This window comes from Neovison vison, chromosome 2 (genome assembly GCF_020171115.1).
Source record: "Neovison vison isolate M4711 chromosome 2, ASM_NN_V1, whole genome shotgun sequence".
NCBI lineage: Eukaryota > Metazoa > Chordata > Mammalia > Carnivora > Mustelidae > Neogale > Neogale vison.
In genome coordinates, this window is record NC_058092.1 from 51190127 (window position 1) to 51208318 (window position 18192).

Here is an 18192-nt window from a genome sequence, read left to right on the forward strand (position 1 = left end):
TGGCAGAAGTGAGGGCATCAGCCCCCTTGTCTTGTGTCCCGCCCTCCCCAGCAGCGATGCTTAGGTTCAATTATGTGTGATTCCACTGAAGTGGCCGACCACGGACCATGGAGTAGATTTATTGATCCTTCTGCTGATGGTCAGTAGGAGACCCCTGGTAGAGGATCCTGCAGTTAAGATAAGGATTTCAGACTCTGGGCCCATTGAACACTGCCACAGAGACCAGAGGAGACCAGTGGTCACAGCTTCTGCTGAACCCCCTTAGGCCGCTTCTCTGGATGCTGGCCCCAGTGTAAGGCCCCCATGCTCACTGGACTTGCAAAGCCAGCCTGCTCCTTGGCATGCTCACATTCTGTCTTGTTTAAACCACAGAGGTTTCTTCTCTGTTGTGCTTGGAGCCACTTTTGGCTTTGGTGACTAAGAGAAGGGGGGGGGTGCATATTACATTTACCAAGCAGTTCTTTTTTTTTTTATTTATTTATTTATTTATTTATTTATTTATTTGATAGAGAGAGATCACAAGTAGGCAGAAGGCAGGCAGAGAGAGAGGGGGAAGCAGGCTCCCCGCTGAGCAGAGAGCCCCATGCGGGACTCGATCCCAGGACCCTGAGATCATGACCCGAGCTGAAGGCAGAGGCTTAAACCACTGAGCCACCCAGGTGCCCCTACCAAGCAGTTCTTGTCTTACAGTTGCTTCCATGAAAACTTCACCTGGAAGACTATCCAGTCAACAGAAATTTACTGAGGACCTATTGTGTGCCACACACTGTTCTAAAGTCCCTGTCCTCATTGAGCTTATATTCTTATAGAGAAAAACAGAAAACAAACATGTGCACAATTAGACAGTGATAAGAACAATGAATCAAATAATAAAGGACCATGGAATAGAGTGATGGGTGGAGGGGCTCCATTAATTAGAGCAGAAGTTTTGGCTGCACATTGTAATCACTTGAGGGTGTATAAATTCCCAATATCCACACAGCACCCCGACTAATTAAGCCAGAGTTTTCAGAGAGGAGACTCAGGCATTGGTATTTTTAAGGTTCCCTCAGGGTTTCCAAGGTGCAGCCAAGGTTGAGAACCACTGCACTAAAGTGACAAATCCTGAAGAGTATCTGGGACAGGAGACTTTCAGGGCAGCAGTGAGACAGATGGAAGGACAGATAGCAGATGCAAAGGCCCCACGATGGGCCCCACTTGGCACATTTTAGGGAAGAAAGGTGGGAGTTGTTGGTAGACATGGGGCCAGCAATAGCTATGAGATGGACTTCCAGGTTTGGGCACAGGGCAGGCACTGCTGGGGGCGGGTAAGCGGGGGAGAGAGAGGACGTGCTTCTGCCAGGTTCACAGAGTCTGACGTTAGTGGGAATGAGGACAGCAGTTCTCCTAGAACATCTCATGCCATTACTTCTGATGTTTTCCTCACAGAGCCTGCAAGAGTGACGTCACTCTTGTTTAACTGGTATCTCCCTTCTGGTCTGACCCAAACTAGCAGGTGTTCTAACCTCTTGGGCCCACCACTGGCTGGGCCTGGTGCCCCTCCTTTGGGCCCACGCTCCCTTTTTGACTAGACTTCATCTCAGCATATCACTCTTTTCCCTTTATTTCTTGTCTTATCTCTACCCTGTCCAAACTATGAGCTAAAGGCAGGGACCATGATTTTTTTTTAAATTTTTTTATTTTATTAACATATAATGTATTATTTGTTTCGGGGTACAGGTCTATGAATTGACAGTCTTGCACAATTCACAGCACTCACCAGAGCACATACCCTCCCCAATAGGCAGGGACGATGATTTATTGGACTTTTTAATCCCTGACACCTAAAATATTTGTTGGCATTTAATAGATGTTGAATGACTGATTTAGGAAATATTCTAAATCCAATGGTTTACTCTCTAGAATATATAAGGTTTGGTTCGTGTTCTGAGTCAACAGACACTGGTTGTTTTTCTTCATTTTAAAAAATGCTGGTTTGGTTTGCAGTAAGTTAGTAAACGGAAGAAAAAAAATTAAATGGATGAAATTTGAAGTTCAACAAATTAAGAGTTTGTCCTGCTTTCAGTGTTGTGGTTCAGATTAAATGTCTTCCATAAAGGACTCATGTGCTCCCCAAACTCCCAGAAGCCACCTGGAATCCTGGCCCCAGGGACACCAAAGCCAAGACATTCAAAGTACAGGATCCAACAGACCACCACAGCTGGCAAGGAGCCAAACACGTGCAAACCCAAGATGGAGTTTTAAAGGGCCGTTAATTCCCTTGAAGAAAAATGAAAACCAGATGCTTCCCCCTAGGAAAAGAGAGACTAAGGACAAGAGTGGGATAGGTAGTGTGGAGGGGGGCAGTCTGGGCTTCGCGAGCGATGCTTACCCACCGTTAACCCCAACAAACTGAAGGTTCTTTTTGGTCCCATTACCTCCTGCACGGAAGCCATAGTCTTTCTTTTTCATTATGGATTTAAGGCTGGTCGACGGGGAGATCTCTAGGTAGACACAACATCACAGGTTAGAATGATTGTAGGGATGCCCCAGAAGGCAGCAAACCCAAGACTCTTACTTTGAGGGGAGACAGGCTGAAGGCATGGGAGGAGGTAGAAAGGGATGGAGACTAGATAACGTAAACCAAATGTTCTGAAGGTCTTTGAGGAGGCCCAGCCTTCTGGTCAACACCAGCCCAACCCCGTTCACAAGCCCCTCTGTGTGTGGATGGCGGAGGGGAGCTCCAGGAGCACTCTTCCAGAAGAGCCGTGATCTGAGGCTCAGACTTGCTCAGTGAACAGCAGGACAGGCACAGAACCCGCTTCACAGGACTCCTGCTCCCACGCCCACCTCTGCCCGAGGGCAGCTCTGCAGACTTTCCTGGCGTATGTGCCACTTGTGCCCTGGGACGTGGGGTAGGCATGGCAGATGCGTGAGCAACAGCACGTCTCTTTTGCTGTGCTCAAAGGTACGGGAGGCATTTTCCAGCGGGCAAGACTGGAACTAGCACCAAAATAAAAAACCAGCCCATTCGTGATCTGCAGCAGGAAGCAGACTTGCACGGTGCTTGTTGAGCAAAGCAGAATATGGTTCCACTTTACAGAAAAGAGTGTGCGATCTGTTACAAGAGAAGTGCTGCTCAGCCCAAGGGTCGACTTCCACATGTAGCATTCAGTCTCTCTCTCTCTCTCTCACACACACACACACACACACAGAAAATATTCAGTAAATTGTTTCTGGGCTCAAAGTAATGTTCCTCCAAAACCAGGCTAGAGCAAATGTCTAATGTGCAAGAGCCAGAGAGGACCATGGGAAGGAGCCCAGGAAAGAATGAAGGGAGGCTAAGGTCTGGAGCCCACACAGCCAGGGCCGTTCTTGCCCTAGACATTGCCTTGGCACATCACAAGTCAGAGATGGGTCCCCCCCTCCCCCAGGTGGACATGGGCTGCAGACATGGCAAGTGAGTGGGGGCTGAATTTCAGCACCCGGGTGCCTTCCTGGCCGGTTTTTTTGTGCCCTGTGCTATCTGTGCCCACTGTCTGTGGCAGCCCTGCCGTCCCAGCCTTCCAGGACAAGGGTAGGGACACAGCCCCCTGCTGTGTTTCTCCCACTGGGTTCCTGGAGGTGTGTGGACCTTTTGAAAAATACACACATGCAATTCAAATTCTTTTCCCCTTTGAGTCATCAGGTAAAGGAGAAGTGGCTCCCTGTCTTGGGCACCAGTATTTACCCATCGGCGGGGAGGTAGGGGGGTCAGGGGGCTCCCTCTGGGGCGGAGCGTGGGCCGAGTAGGCAGACAGCAGCAGGTTCAGGGAGCTCAGCAGCTGGCTCTGGATGCTGCTGAGCTTGGAGGCAGGCTGCTTGATGGCGCTGGCCAGCTCAGGGTACCCGTGTTCCAGGCAGCTCCATTGCTCCTGCAGGAGTTCCTGGATCTTCTTAACGTACTGGCCAATAGTGGCATCTGTGGGCGAGCTTGGTGGCCTCCCCGGGCGCTCCTTCCCTGGCAGCTCTGAACTGGCCTCCTCTGGCCCTGCTGGGGGCGACTTTCGGTCGCTGCTCCACGAAGAGCCTCCTGGCGCCCTGCCCAGACCCTCGGCTCCCACCTGCGGGCTTCCCTCCTGCTCAGAGCCTGCTTCTTCAATCCTCAGCTCCATGGAGAGGCAGCTGGGTATAGAGGGGGTGAGGACCACCTCGGGTCCTTGCGGCAGTGACAGCTGTGGTGGTGGCACGAATTCTGCTGGGCTCCGATCCCCCCGTTTGTGGCTGGTCTGCCCCCCTGAGAGGCCATTCTCTTCTCCAGCCCCCCAGCTTTCAGAGCTTGTGCTGCCCAGAAGGTGGACCCCGATGCTCTTGTCACACGACTCCCTGGTCAAGAGTCCGTGGAGGGGGTCAGTGTTGACCACGGCGTCAGTCTGGCCCCGAGAGTCTCTGGTGTTCTCGTGGCTAAGCTCTTCTGCCAGTCGAGCTACGGTGCGCTCTAGCTCTTGAATCCTCTGTCCTCTGGCCTTGACTTCCTCCTCCTGCTGCTGGAGGGCAGCTCTGACCTGGGCCAGTTCCTCAGTTCTTCCAGACAGCTCACCCTCGAGGGCAGACAGCCGCTGCTTCAGGCTGGAGATGCTTCCGGGATCCAACGCGGGGAGGCCCAGGCTTTCCTCTGTGACCCGGACGCCAATGCTTCTCACATCGATCTCCACAGGTGGTGGGGGGGGGATCTCGCTGATGTTGAGCTCGATTTCTTCTAGGGGGAACTCATTCTCAGGGACGGGTGACGGCAGGGGTGGGGGGCTGGGTGTCGGGGAGCCAGGGGTGGCCACCACCTCCACTTCTCTGGTTTTGTGTTCATCGTCTTCATCCTCTAGAACGACGAGTGCATCCTGGGATGAGAAGGGAGGGCTCGGGAGAGAGAGGTGATTTGGAGCCTCCTCTTCATCTTCGTCCTCTGGAGGCTCAGTGCCCTCCTGGACCAGCTCTGGAATCCCCGGCACCAGGTCCCCAAACTCTCTGACTCTGGGTTGGGTTGTTGCTCGTGGAGTGGAGCTCTGAAAACCTGTAAATGTCTCTGCAGGGCCGAAGGCGCCATCACAGACACTGCCTTCACCCTGAAGTGGAGGGAGGGCTGGAGGTGTGGGGGGCCCTGAGTTTAGGCTCGAGTCCTCTGATGTCCTATTCTGGAGCAGTGTGGCTGGCATGCTGGATGCTCTCAGGAGCTGGGGCCGTCCGCCCCCGGGGGCCAGCTCCGCCTCCCTGGCACAGGCAGCCTCCAAATGTCTGGCCGTCTCCGCCAGCAGGGCCTTCCGGTGGTAGCTCACCTCACTGCCGCTGGCGGAGGCTTGCGGGTGTTCACCCAGTGGCAGCGACTGGGCTCGCTCCTCTGTCCCCAGCAACACCTTCCTCGGCACCGCCGGGGACCAGTTTTGGTGGGGAAGAGCAGCATGGGGGCGAGCCCTGCTGTCAGGAAGGCTGAAGTTTCGAGGCAAAGTGCTGAACTTGGCCTGCTTGGCCCTTCTGTGGATAGGAATCCTTCTGATGGTGTTTCCCTTCTCAATGTCATCCACGTACTTGAGGAAGTCCAGGTCCAGATGAAAGCCATACGGGGTCTCCACAGAGTAGGGGTGGCTCTTTGGAGGGCCCTTCTCTTCATTCCCCTGAGAGGACAGGTCTTTGGCTGGCAGACATGTAAAAAAGAAGCACAATGTTAATACGAATTATGGGTGGTAAGGCCTAATGTGTGTGATGTAGACTTAACGCTCTCACGCGAGACTTCTCCTCTGTGTCCCCGCGTCTAAATTAAGCTGAGATGCTCACAGTATTCTGGCCATGCTGAGAATCCAGGTTATTAAATCAATGTGTACTTAGCCAATGTCTGCAAGGAAATAGGTAGAGGAAATAGTTTCCAATTTGCAGTATTCATCTCAGTTATTGCTGTGGAATCTGCCGGCAGGCCAGCAAGATAAAATAGTCTCGTACTGTTTTTCTGGTTTTGAGTCACGTAATTGCTGAACTGAAGCAGCCAGGCATCTGTCAGATCGGGGTACTAATTGGCAATTATGAACATTGAGGGTTTGGAAGGATAAGGTACACAATTGCCTCAACATTAAGACCCAACCTCGCATTATTCATATAGATACTAGGAAATCTTGCTGAAGCCAGACATAACAAGGAGTTCTACCTTCTACATTATGTAAGTGTCCTCATCCCCGTGAGCTTTCAGGCACGTGAAGATCAGAGACATGCGTAGCCCATGCTCTTTTCCACGCTGCGGAGTGCTTACCACGAACTTCACTTTCAAAAACTCGTGTCAAGTGAGGAAATACCACATTCTTCAAAGACTGGATAAAAGGTGGTAAAGGACACGGGCCATGTAAAAGGGACACTGGCCTACATCCTCCAAGAGAGGTGGGACTCATGACTTCTCAGGGCAGCCCAGACTGTCAGGGGACGTTACGGTGAGAAAGTTCCCCATCACCCCTAAGGCACCATTGATTCTCTTGACTGCCGTAGAGAACACTGAGGACAAGTCAGTCCTTCAACTGAATCCATAAGGACTTTTCTCCACGTAGCCTCTTCTTCAGGTTAAACAGTCTGTTCTCATGTAATCCTCCTTATTATCTCTGTGACATTCTGCTAACTGTGCCCCAAAAATGCTTAGCTCAGGAGAGCACATTCGTGGGCAGCACAGAGATCGAGAATGCACATTCAAAAGCCTGGTCTGTATTTTGGTTGTTGGGGAAATTACTTAGCTTCCCTATGTCTCATCATCTATAGAATGGCAATAGTAACAGCAAGGTGAGATTCTTGTGAGAGCTGATTAATTTATACATAGAGAGTGCTTTGAACAATGATGAAAATCCAATGTAGACTCAATATTGTAATTATTATCTTTGTGGAAACACAAAATACAGAAAACCGAAGCCCCACGATGGAAGCTGGTTTGCCCAGGCACACAGTAGGGGCTCCACAAATTCTCTGTGACTTGACTGATTGCTTGGTTCTAAGGGTCATGAACCCTGGGGGCAAAATTACAAAATAGTAGTAATTCAACTCACTTACTTGAACCACTGTTTTTTATGCACCTATGTGTTGGTTGCTAAGCTAGATCCTAAGGACAAAAAGATAAATCAAGTACAGCCCTGCCCTCAAAAAAGGTACAGTCAAGTAGGAGAAACACCAGTAGGTACAACATGGTGTGCCAAGGATCCTAACAGATACATGCCCAAAAGACAGCCTTCCTGACTTACTTTCCCAATTTCTTTAGGAGGTTAATTGTGCCTTGGGAGAAGAGGGATGACTTCACAAAGCAACTTAAGATTGGGCATAAGATGAATGAATAAGAATTTGCCCAAACAAGTATTATAGAGGGCACAGCTTGCATGGAGCACTGGGTGTGGTGAAAAAATAATGAATACTGTTTTTCTGAAAATAAATAAATTGGAAAAAAAAAAAAAAAGAAGTTTAAAAAAAAAAAAAAAAGAATTTGCCCAAACAAGAGGGTGAAAGACATTGTACTATTTGTGCCCAAGATGGCCACCATCACTTCCCACCCTCTCTGTACAGGCAAGGGAATCCCACACTGAGAGGCGGAGTCTATTTCTCCACCCCTTTGAATCTGAGCTGGCCTGTGACTTCTTTGACCAATAATAAGGTAGAAATGATGCTGAGAGAATTCCAAGGCTAGATCCTAAGCCAGTAAGTTAGAAGCCACCCAGTAGAAGGTCAGATGCCATGTATGAAGTCCACCTTCCTGAGACTGCACTGTGAGGAAGCCCAATAGTCTCATAGAGAGGAGATATGGAAAGAGGGAGAGAGCTGCTTTGCCAGCCCGAGCTGCTCCAGCCATCCTAGCCCAGCTGTCAGGCATGAGCCTTCAGATGGCTCTGGCCTCAGCCCTCATCTGATTTCAGTGACAGGAGGGACTCAAGCGAGAGCCACGCAGCTAAGCTGTGTTAGTCACACATTTTTGTTTTCAGCCACTGAGTTTTGGGGTGTTTGTAATGCAGCAGTAAATAGCCAGGATAGATTCTAGCTACACATCAGAAAATGTGCAAAGGCACGGGGGTATGAAATCCCACAGTATTCTGGGGTTCCGTAAGTATGGGTGATGTGGCCAGGGACAAATGAGGCTCCAAGTGTGGTAGAGAAGGGTAAACAGGAGGAGATAGTTGGAAAGGTCAGCAAGAACTAAGTCATGGGCCGCTTGCTTGCACACCAACAAAGCCTTGACTCTACTTTCCAGGTAATCAGTGGTGGTGTCACCAAAAGTGTCCTCACAGAGGACTGGAAGGAGGACAAACCCAAGGCCCTGAGACCAGCTGAGACCTTGCTGACATGCTCCAGGTAGGAAAAGCTGAAGGCAATGAAGGGAAAGGGACAAGTTAAAGAAAAGCTGCAAATGATGGTGCTCCCTGGGTGGTAGCTTCTTGGGGCTGCTTTTCCCCTAAAGGTGCTGGCGCACTAGGCCTGAGCTCTTCTTCTCTCTCGCCTGTTAGATCCCTCCTTTCAGTCAGTGCCATGCACTGTCAGGTGGCCCTCTGTGCTTAGAGAAGTACAGTTATCTCCAAAGAACTAAACAAAGCCAACCAGACCCTTGCAGGCTGACATTGTGTCCACTGACACAGTCAAGCCTACCGGGCTCGATGCTCAATAAAGCCATGGGGCCTGTGGGCAGTTATGCCACCATCATAGCAGGGGACAACCCATGGGATTGTCCTCACTGGGTTCCACTGGTACTGTGCCAGGGACCTGAACTTAAGGCAGTAATGAGTGACGATTTCTCAAGCCCCCCAAAAAGACCAAATAAGTTCCCATTCACCCACACCAATTTTTTTTTTCACCAACCTGCTTTCCCCCAAAGAGGCACACTGGTCATTTCCATAATTGAGAGCTATTGCTCTCTGTTAAATTTCCAGGCTACGCCCGGCTGTCCTCTTAGGCCTCCTGGTCGACTCGGCAGCCTCCTGGATTACAGGCACAGGCCAAATCAGAGAGCAGATATTTGTTTAAAGTTAAGTAGAGAGCAGATTTATGACCCGAAGGCAAAGAACTCTCCTGAAGGAGAAGCTGCATTATTTATCTGCTTATTGCCTCAAATCAGTTGAGGCTGATTTACCCAGTGGCCTCTGGGAGCAGGTCCAGAGCACAAATACAAGAATAGCATCAAATAAGAAAGAGCAGATTCAAAGGCAAAATCTTCCACAAGGGAGACTGAAGGAAACCAAAGGAGTCTGTGAGACGGAGCGCCACCCAGGATGATGGTTTTCATAGGTGCTTTTTCCTAAGCTAGTACTATGGCGTATCTCTCTCTCTCTCTCTCTCTCTCACACACACACACACACACAGACACACACACACACACACACACACACACACACAGCTGCTCTACCTACTACCCACCACTGTGTTCCTTCTCTTCCTCCCAGTTAGAAGGAATGCTGGACCTTGAACGAGGGAGTTGATCTGGTATGCCAGCAGACCTGTGCTCCCATCTGGCTCCACTCCTCTCAATTCTACCTGGTGACAGGTATGAAGGAGCTCAGAATTCCGGGCGTTGGGCCAGGGCAAGAATTAATTAAAAGGACTGTTTCTGTTCAAAATGAGCTGCTGATCGGATAAACAGACACATGGCCACACTGGCTGGATTTGAATCTTGGCTTTCTCATTTCCTACTTCTGTGATTCTGGGGAAATTATTGAATTTCCCTATGCCTCAGTTTCTCCATCTGTAGCATGCTGATGATAATACCTGACAGGATTCCTGTGGTTGTTAGCATGAATATGATAGGGAGGACATGGCGCAGGCACTCAAGAAAGGCAAGATGGGCTTGTTCTAAGTGCAGCCGGGGGGGACTCGCTGAGGATGTGCTCGTTCTCTGGAATATTTAGCTCTCATGTTAGAATGACAGCCTCGGGGCGCCTGGATGGCTTACTCATTAAGCGTGTGCCTTCGGTTCAGGTCATGATCCCAGGGTCCTGGGATTGAGCCCCGCATTGGATCCCCACTCTGCTGGAAGCCTGCTTCACCCTCTCCCACTCCCCGTGCTTGTGTTCCCTCCTGCTGTCTCTCTCTCCACCAAATAAATAAATAAAATCTTTAAAAAAAAAAAAAAAGAATGATAGCCTCAAGAATCCGAGAAGATAATTCTGGAGAAACTGGGAAAATGAGTCAGGGGAGAAGAAGAAAGTAAGATAACACAGGCTCAGAGCTACCTAGGATTCCCTACAGCGTCTTGGTCTGCAAGGATGCCAGGTAACTAGACCCTTGGAAATGACCTGCAAACCCAGTCATGAGCCTAAGACTCACACAGATGCAAGAAAGGGAAGTAGAAGGGGCCAGTGGAAGGAAGGAGATGCCACAGTGATTACGTTGAGGAAGACTGTGAAATTCGGCAGGTGAGCTAATGAATCAGAGGTATTTAATGTGAGAAAGAAAGTCCAAAAGCCTACATTTGGTTTCTGAAGGAAACAGAAAAAAAACAGGAACTATAGAGAAAGTGGCCACAAACACAGCCAGAAGGAAGGGGAATTTAATGAGCCTCTTCAGAGGCCAAGGCAGTCATGGAAGCTTTTCTCTCTCCTGCCTTTATTTCATGAGGCGGTGCTGCCAGAAGGGAGGGGTACCTATCTTGAGCTAGTTGTGGGTAATCACGTTGGAGAAGCACAGCAGTGCTGAGGTTGCTGAGCAGGGACAAATGAGGCTGGCAGGAATGACAGGCCCCCGGGGCATGAAAGGAATTAGCTGGTGTTTGGTGGGACCACTTCCATGAAAAGGCAGCTCTCTGGGGAGAAAGGCATACTCTCAAAATATACAGGAACTACATTTGGAAAGAGGGAAGGGGCAGGGCTGGGCTGCTGTCTGGTCCCTGAGTCCTGGGCTTAGTGAAGGACCATGTGGTTCAGGGGGATTATAGGCACTCCTGTTTCCCTGACATTTGGCGATTTGGAAAGAGCATTTCACTAGAAGTCAGGAGATTGGGGGCAGGGTGGGTGGGTGGGTGGGGGGTCCCTGTCTGCCTCAGTCAGTGAAGCATGCAACACTTGATGTCAAGGTTATGGGTTTGAGCCCTATCTTGGGTGTAGAGATTACTTAAAAATAAAACTTTAAAATAAAAGAAGAGGAAATCAGGAGATCAGGGTCTAGTCTATGACCTTCAGCAAGTTTCCTGGGCAGGGAATGAGGGGAATATTTGTGAAAACAGTTGTTGTTGTGTTACATAGTTATTACTCAACAACTTTGAACCCTCTGCTACCGTGGGGATAGACTCCAGCTAACCTGCTGGGTGATGAGAAACACATGGCCAATCACCACCTGTGCCTGGGTGACACGGAGTCGGCCAACAGACATGTAAGTATAGCCGTTCTACACCATCCAGCCAGGTCGCCCAGAAGACCACAAACTCATGAAGAGGCCCAACAAATACCAGCCAGGCTGGCCCAGACCAGAAAAATGGCCCAGACAACCCACAGAATCTTTCCAGAAATGGTAAATGTCTTTAAGTCTATCAATTTTTGAGTGGTTTGTTGCACAGCAAAGCTAACTGACACATGGGGAGACCGAAGCTCAGAGGAGTAAATAACAGGGAGAGTCACCCAGATACACATGGAGGCTCTTTCACCATATTGTGTCTCTCTCAGACCTCAAGCTCCTCATCCTTAAAATTAGAGTAGTGAGTGAGAGCATCCTACTCCCTTCTTGATGCTTGGAAGAGACGAGAAAACTGTCTAGTGATTACAGCAGTCTGACATAAGCACAAGGCTTCATTCGTATCTGCTACTACTTCTCTTGTTCATACCTGAAATACGCAGTTTGGGTCTCCTGGCACTCTCTGCTCCTGGCACTATCTGTACAGGGAATATCTCTTGTGAGCCTCCCTTAGGCTGTTTCTAGGATCTGTAGTAGCAATCCCTTTGCAACCCAAGTGCTCCCTTTAGACCAGGTTATACAGAGCAGCCTGCCTACCATCTGTCTTCTCCATCTTCGGGAATGCAGACTGTCAGTCTCTCAGGCACTCTTCATCCGGTGAGTCTGTACAACCCACTGAAGAGCCCTGAAAGAAAGAAGGACAGTTAGCATAAATAGGGAGGCGGTATCATCGCAAAGAACTCCCATCCCTGTCTTCCTCTCAGGGTTGCCCAGGAGCTCCACATTCCTCCTAGAGTATGTCCAATCCTGGGCATGTCTTCAAAGGATGTTAGTGATGGTCAACACCAAAGGGAGGATTTGGCCCAGTCCCCTCACCTGGCAGATGGAAGAAACTGAGGCCAGAGGTTAACTGGTCTGTGCAGGGCCTCTCAGCATTCTAGTGAAGGGGGTAGAGCCGGCTCCAGAGCTCTGCCAACTAGCAGAGTACTCCTTCCACAACATCAAAAGCTGTAATCTACTCCCCTCCATCATGGTGAAAGAATTCTAATCCATTTTGGGGGAAGAAACTGGAATCAGAATACCTCTAAATGATCTGTGACATCTCAGTCAGATGCAAAACAGGCGTGAGATCATTGCAAGTACCGAGGAGGCACTGATACTTAGAGGTGATGTCTAACCTTGGGTAGGGCAGGGCAAGTTCAAGCTCGGTGCTCCAAAGGTATCAGGAACTATTCAAGCAGAAGACTGTCCTGACTGAATTAGGATACCTTGAGGTCTGATCATAAATTCTCCCCAAAGTTCTAATCCCAGGACTCTTTCTTCGAATGGTAAACAACCTGGCACCTGCCCCCATTATAATAAATCACCCAGGAAATTGTCTTTTTATGATTGTAACTCCACACACATCATAACAGTGAGTTATCTGACACCTCAGCAGTGGATGCAGGCTTGTTTCAGGAATTCCAGTGTGCTTGACAACGAATTCCGGACCAGAGAAGCGTACCGGGGAGAAGGGAAGGATTGGGGGAAACTGGGAGTAAGAGATGGAGGAGGGGTGGCCTCCACAACCGGGGATGGAAAAAACAAATACGTAAACTGGGAAAGACGGCTAAGAAGTATGTGGCCCACCAAACGAGAGGAGGTCTAAAGTTTGCCTGGCAAAAGTTCACGTGGCCTCTCTCTGTGAGCGCTCCAAACCACATTGCGTGCAGCTGCCAAAGGGGCCTTTCCCTCTGCAGGTGTGACAGAGCCTGGAAGGGCAGCCTGGTTTCCAGGTGCAGAGACACTCCTTGTAGGGGGAATGCCAGCACGAAGTACCTCACTTACTTTGGGGGCAACAAGTACTTGAGTTTGGAAACAGCATAGAGCTGGAGTAGAAAGATGTGGGGGGGGGGTGGAAGGAGGGCAAGTGTGGCTGCTAAAGAGGCAGCAAGTAGATCTGGAAGGTTCTAACCTGAGGCGAGGGAGGTTCGCCCTTGCTAGAAAGAAAAGGTTCTGAAACCACCTAAGTGTCCTGCGGTGGATGAAAGGGTGAAGAAAGTGTGGTAAATAGATACAATGCAAAACTGTTCAGCCATGACAAAGAAGGAAATCTTGGCTGTTTGTGACAACATGCGTGGATCCCGAGAGCTCTATGCTAAGTGAAATAAGTCAGACAGAGAGAGACTAATACCCTATGATCTTACTTGTTGGTAGAATCTAAAAACACCCAATTTCACAGATACAGAGAACAGACTGGTGGCTGTCAGAGGCAGGGTGTTGTGGGGTGGGTGAAATAGAGGATGGAGGCCAAAAGGTACAAACTTCCAGTCATAGGGATGTAATGAACAGCATGGCGACCGTAGTCAATAATACTGTATTGGATATTTAAAAGTTGTTAATAGAGCAGATCTTAAAAGTCTTCATCATAAGCGTGAGATATATATATATATATATATATATAGAGAGAGAGAGAGAGAGAGAGAGAGGGAGAGAGAGAGAATATCACTCAGCCATCAAAAAGAATGACATCTTGCCATTTACAACATGGATGTATCCAGAAGGTATAATGCTAAGTGAAATAAGTCCGTCAGAGAAAGACAAATACCATATGATTTCCCTCATATGTGGAATTTAAGAAACCAAACAAACAAAGGGAAAAAAAAGAGACAAACAAAAAACAGACTCTGAACTATAGAGAACAAACAGATGGTTGCCAGAGGGGAGATGGGTGGGGGATGGGCAAAATAGATAAAGGTGGGTAGGAGCACACTTACCAGGTTGAGTGCTTGGTAATGTTTAGAATTGTTGAATCACTATACGGTACACCTGAAACTAATATAATACTGTATGTTAATTAGATGGGAATTTTTAAAAAGTTCTCATCGTAAAAATAGTTTGTAACTAAAAAAAAAAAAAAAAGGATAGTTTGTATAGTTTGTAACTATGGGGACAGATATTAACCAGACTTATCGTGGAAGACATTTCACAATATATACAAATACCAAGTCATTATTTTGCACACCTAAAACCAATTCAATATTATATGTCAATTATGTCTCTATTATCTCCATTAAAAAATAAGGATAATTAAAAAAAAAAAAAAGAAGAAGAAGAAGAAAGAAAAGCAAGAGAGGGTTCCCAGGCAGAGGACACTGTGCCTGATAATGCCGCAGGTCAGTAGTCTGCAGTCGGTGGGGGAGCCTCCCAGATGCTGGCGGAAGAAGAAGAGTGAGGACATGAAGCCTAAGCTCGGCCCCTCAGCCTGTCTCCATCACCATGGTTTCTCCTCTCCCTTCTCCTCCCTTCCTCCTCCTGTATCATTACTGAGCAACAGGCAGCGTTCAGAGCAATTGACATGCTTGAATTCTCCCATGCAATCTTCACCATAACCCCAAGGGGATTATTACTATTGTCCCCAGTTTTCAGATAGGGAGACTGAGGCGGAGAGAATTTCCAGGCCTGCCAAAGTTACATCACAAGCAGGTGATCGGACCAGGATTTGCCCTCAAGTCTAGCCTACTCCAGTCATGTCCTGGGAAGTGATCTGTAAACATTTGCCCAGCCCGGATGCTGTGACTGATCCCTAGCTCTCTCAGGGTGGGAGAGGGAGGGGGAGCAGGAAGTGTTCTTGACTTTGATGCTTCTCTGCTTCTGCCACAAGTATGTGTAAAATGCCTTCTCAGACAGATAAGGAGAACTACTCTCTTGTAAGGCCTCTTGGCCAAAGGTGTGTGTGACCTGCTTCTTCAAGATGGTACATTAAGCCACAGGCTCCTTCTAAGCAAGAGGGGGCCACCTAGGTGCAAGAGGGATCTTTGACACAAACTCACCATCACCTCAGAGAGTTCAGTCACACTTACTGCCTTTGGTTTGAGTTAGGATTCAACCCTTAATGTTGGATCCTAGGGTCACATAATTATACCACATATGTTAGGTCAAATTTCACTGAAAAGAACTCTACAGAGGGGCACCTGGATGGTTCAGTGGGTTAAGCGTTGGACTCTTAGGTTCAGCTTGGGTCATGATCTCAAGGTTGTGGGTTCGAGTCATGCATCAGGCTCTGCATTCAGTGGGGAGTCTGCTTGAAGTCTCTCCCTCGGCTGTCGCCCCAAACTCTCAAATAAATTAAAAAAATCTTTAAAAAAATATTTTATTTATTCATTTGACAGAAATCACAAGTAGGCAGAGAGGCAGGCAGAGAGAGAGGATAGAGAGGGAGAGCCCGACAAGGGGCTTGATCCCAGGACTCTGAGATCATGACATGAGCTGAAGGCAGAGGCTTTAACCCACTGAGCCACCCAGGTGCCCCATAAATTAAAAAATCTTTAAAAAAAAAAAAAAAGAACTCTATGGAGATTTCTAATAGTTCTCTTAGACTTGCTTGAATATTACTAAAATCAGTCATTTCTGAGGTTACAGAAATTAAGTGGAGCTGACACCCAACTCTCTGAAGAAGAGAGCATGGCAAGCTTCCACAGGAAAGGTCTAGACACAGGAAGAGAAGGAGGGAACTGTCATGCCCATATCCCGCCACTGCCAGCCTCACCCACCCCGGCCTCCTCCTGCACTTTGGCCACAATTATGGCCCTGGGGGTGGACATCTTAGAATTGAGCTAAGGGTGTATTTTTTTATGTGATTTGGTGAGTGGAATTGAAGAAAAATTGCCACATCAACACATGCTACTTTGCAATGCAACAGAATATGAAAATGAGCTTGGTTGGGCAGAATTCCCCTTTCAAATGGAAATTTGCAACCTTCTGAAGCACTAAAAATTTTGACATAAAGCAATTCATTACTCAGTGCTGTTAAGTTGTATTTGGTATTCAGAACCTTACAATACCTGGTGTTCTGTAGTTTTTAATTTGTCAATAACCTATCTAAGAATCAAGAATGCCCAGTTCAGGGGCGCCTGGGTGGCTCAGTGGGTTAAGCCTCTGCCTTCAGCTCAGGTCATGATCTCAGGGTCCTGGGATCAAGCTCCACATCAGGCTCTCTGTTCAGTGGGGAGCCTGCTTCTTCCTCTCTCTCTGCCTGCCTCTCTGCCTACTTGTGATCTCTCTCTGTCAAATAAACAAATAAAATCTTTACCCAAAAAAAAAAAAAAATCACCAAAGAGGCAGTTACTCCTAAAGTCCGTGTATAACTATCAGGCCACAATAGGAACAGCTCGATTTCCCCCAGTCAGCCCAACTCCTGCAGTGTAGACCTATACCCTCTCCCTCTCCGCAGTTATTCCTTTTATGATGCCATTTACAATCTCATTCCTAACCTCAAATACAAAGAAACCTTCCTTTACTTAGTCCTGAAACTGAAACCTAGTTCTGTACTTTTCGTCTCTTCAAACCTCTCTTTATTCTGCAATAATAAAAACGCCGTATTTCATCCTAGAACAGGCCACATGCCAAAATAAATAGCACCTTGGATTTCCTTGAAAAGAAAGCTTGGCTCCAAGCACAGCCGTATTGCCACGATAATTCTTGGAGAATTCAACCTTACAAAGTCAAATATTTAGCAAGGTAATGCACGGAACAGCAGCCCGGTCAATCCCTGCAGGATCGCTCGCAAAGACAAAGCACTCTTTCCAAAAGAACCCCCCCCCCACCGGCAAAAAATTACCCGTACCTCTTACGGATCCTGCCAAAATGATGGGCGCTTCCTGTTTCCCCATTCCAGAGCCCCTCGCCTCCCAGTGTAAATGTCCCCTGTGCCGAGAAGCAGGAGGCATCTGTGATGCCGCTTAACATCTGGAGGGGCTGGAGCCCAGGCACCCAGGAAGGGGAGCTGCACTTCTAAAAAATATTCTGCCTATGGAGTTCTCCAGCCGACTCACTTTCCACCGACCCAGGAAACAAAGAGCTAACTCCTTCGCAGTAAATGACACATGAACACAACCTCATTAACTCCATTCTCACAGTTTTCGGCAAGTGTCTGTCATTTTCGCCTGCAATGCAGCAGTGGAATCTGGAGCTTCGTGGAGAAGGGAAAACTGTCAGGAGGAAAACTGTAGCCACATTACCTTGCCTTGGCATCCTCCCCCTGCCATCGCCTGGAGTGAGAGGAGTCGACTCCCTGCGGAAAGCAAGGTGCTGGCTGCTGGACCAGAGCTGACTGCTCGGCTCAGGCTCCGGAGTTCAGCACAGCAGCACTGGCTTCCCAGCTGTTAAAGGATTTGGTCAGGTGATCCGTGACCTTGCTGGAGAAGCAAATACTGACTTCCTTTTCACTCCCGGGAAGAGGGGAGTAGGGTCAGGCAGGAATTCAGTGCTCAATAAGCTGATACCCGATCTTGCAGGAAGAGGAAGAAAGCTCAAATCCTTCATTGGAAAGTTAGTTCCCATAGCTAATGCCACAGCTAACGACACCGAAACAGCACACACCATCCTCCCGCAACTGCCCCAACTCTGGGAGCTTCTCCTTCTCTCTCCCTGCAGCTCAGGCGGCTCATTAATAAAATTGTTCCTAATGAAGACATGGGAATTGTCCTTCGGATTTGAAACCCTGCAGGGGTGCATCTCTTTCTTCCAGACTCTATTTAGAAACTTCCCCCTCCACCCACCTTCTGGGGTCCCACAACCACGTAAAGCTTCCAAAGCTTCCACAAGCAGTCCCAGGGCTGGCCGCCCTGGTCAGTCACTGGAAGTCTACTGGGGCAGAGCAGGAAGATGATACAATGCTCAGTGAGATCCAGACTAGACTGGCAGCTCCGGCTTCCCGCCACTCTAACCAGTCTGATGCCCCAGGACCAAAATGCACCCTATTTTAGCAGCAAGAGAAAAGCAAGGAGATACCTACTATAAGGATCCAGCCCTGGGCAGGTCTCTAACTGCAGCGCGGACCGGTGAGTTCAGAAGGGCAAGTGCGGGAGCCAGCCAGAA

General features: G+C 48.6%; 1 protein-coding gene across 3 annotated transcripts in view; it reads right to left on the reverse strand.

Moving 5' to 3' along the window:
• The window catches only part of KANK4 (KN motif and ankyrin repeat domains 4), a 68558-nt gene that overhangs the window by 20863 nt on the left and 29503 nt on the right, over positions 1–18192 (reverse strand). The window contains exons 1-4 of one of the 3 annotated variants that reach the window (XM_044238354.1): positions 14091–14150; positions 11932–12019; positions 3710–5644; positions 2372–2483 (exon numbers count right to left, since the gene is read on the reverse strand). In XM_044238354.1, the coding sequence (XP_044094289.1) occupies positions 2372–2483; positions 3710–5644; positions 11932–11947 (2063 nt within the window). In that variant the 5' untranslated portion in view covers positions 11948–12019; positions 14091–14150. Of the gene's footprint in view, positions 1–2371; positions 2484–3709; positions 5645–11931; positions 12020–14090; positions 14151–18192 lie in introns of those variants that run through there. The other 2 variants (XM_044238353.1, XM_044238355.1) reach the window with 2 other exon arrangements.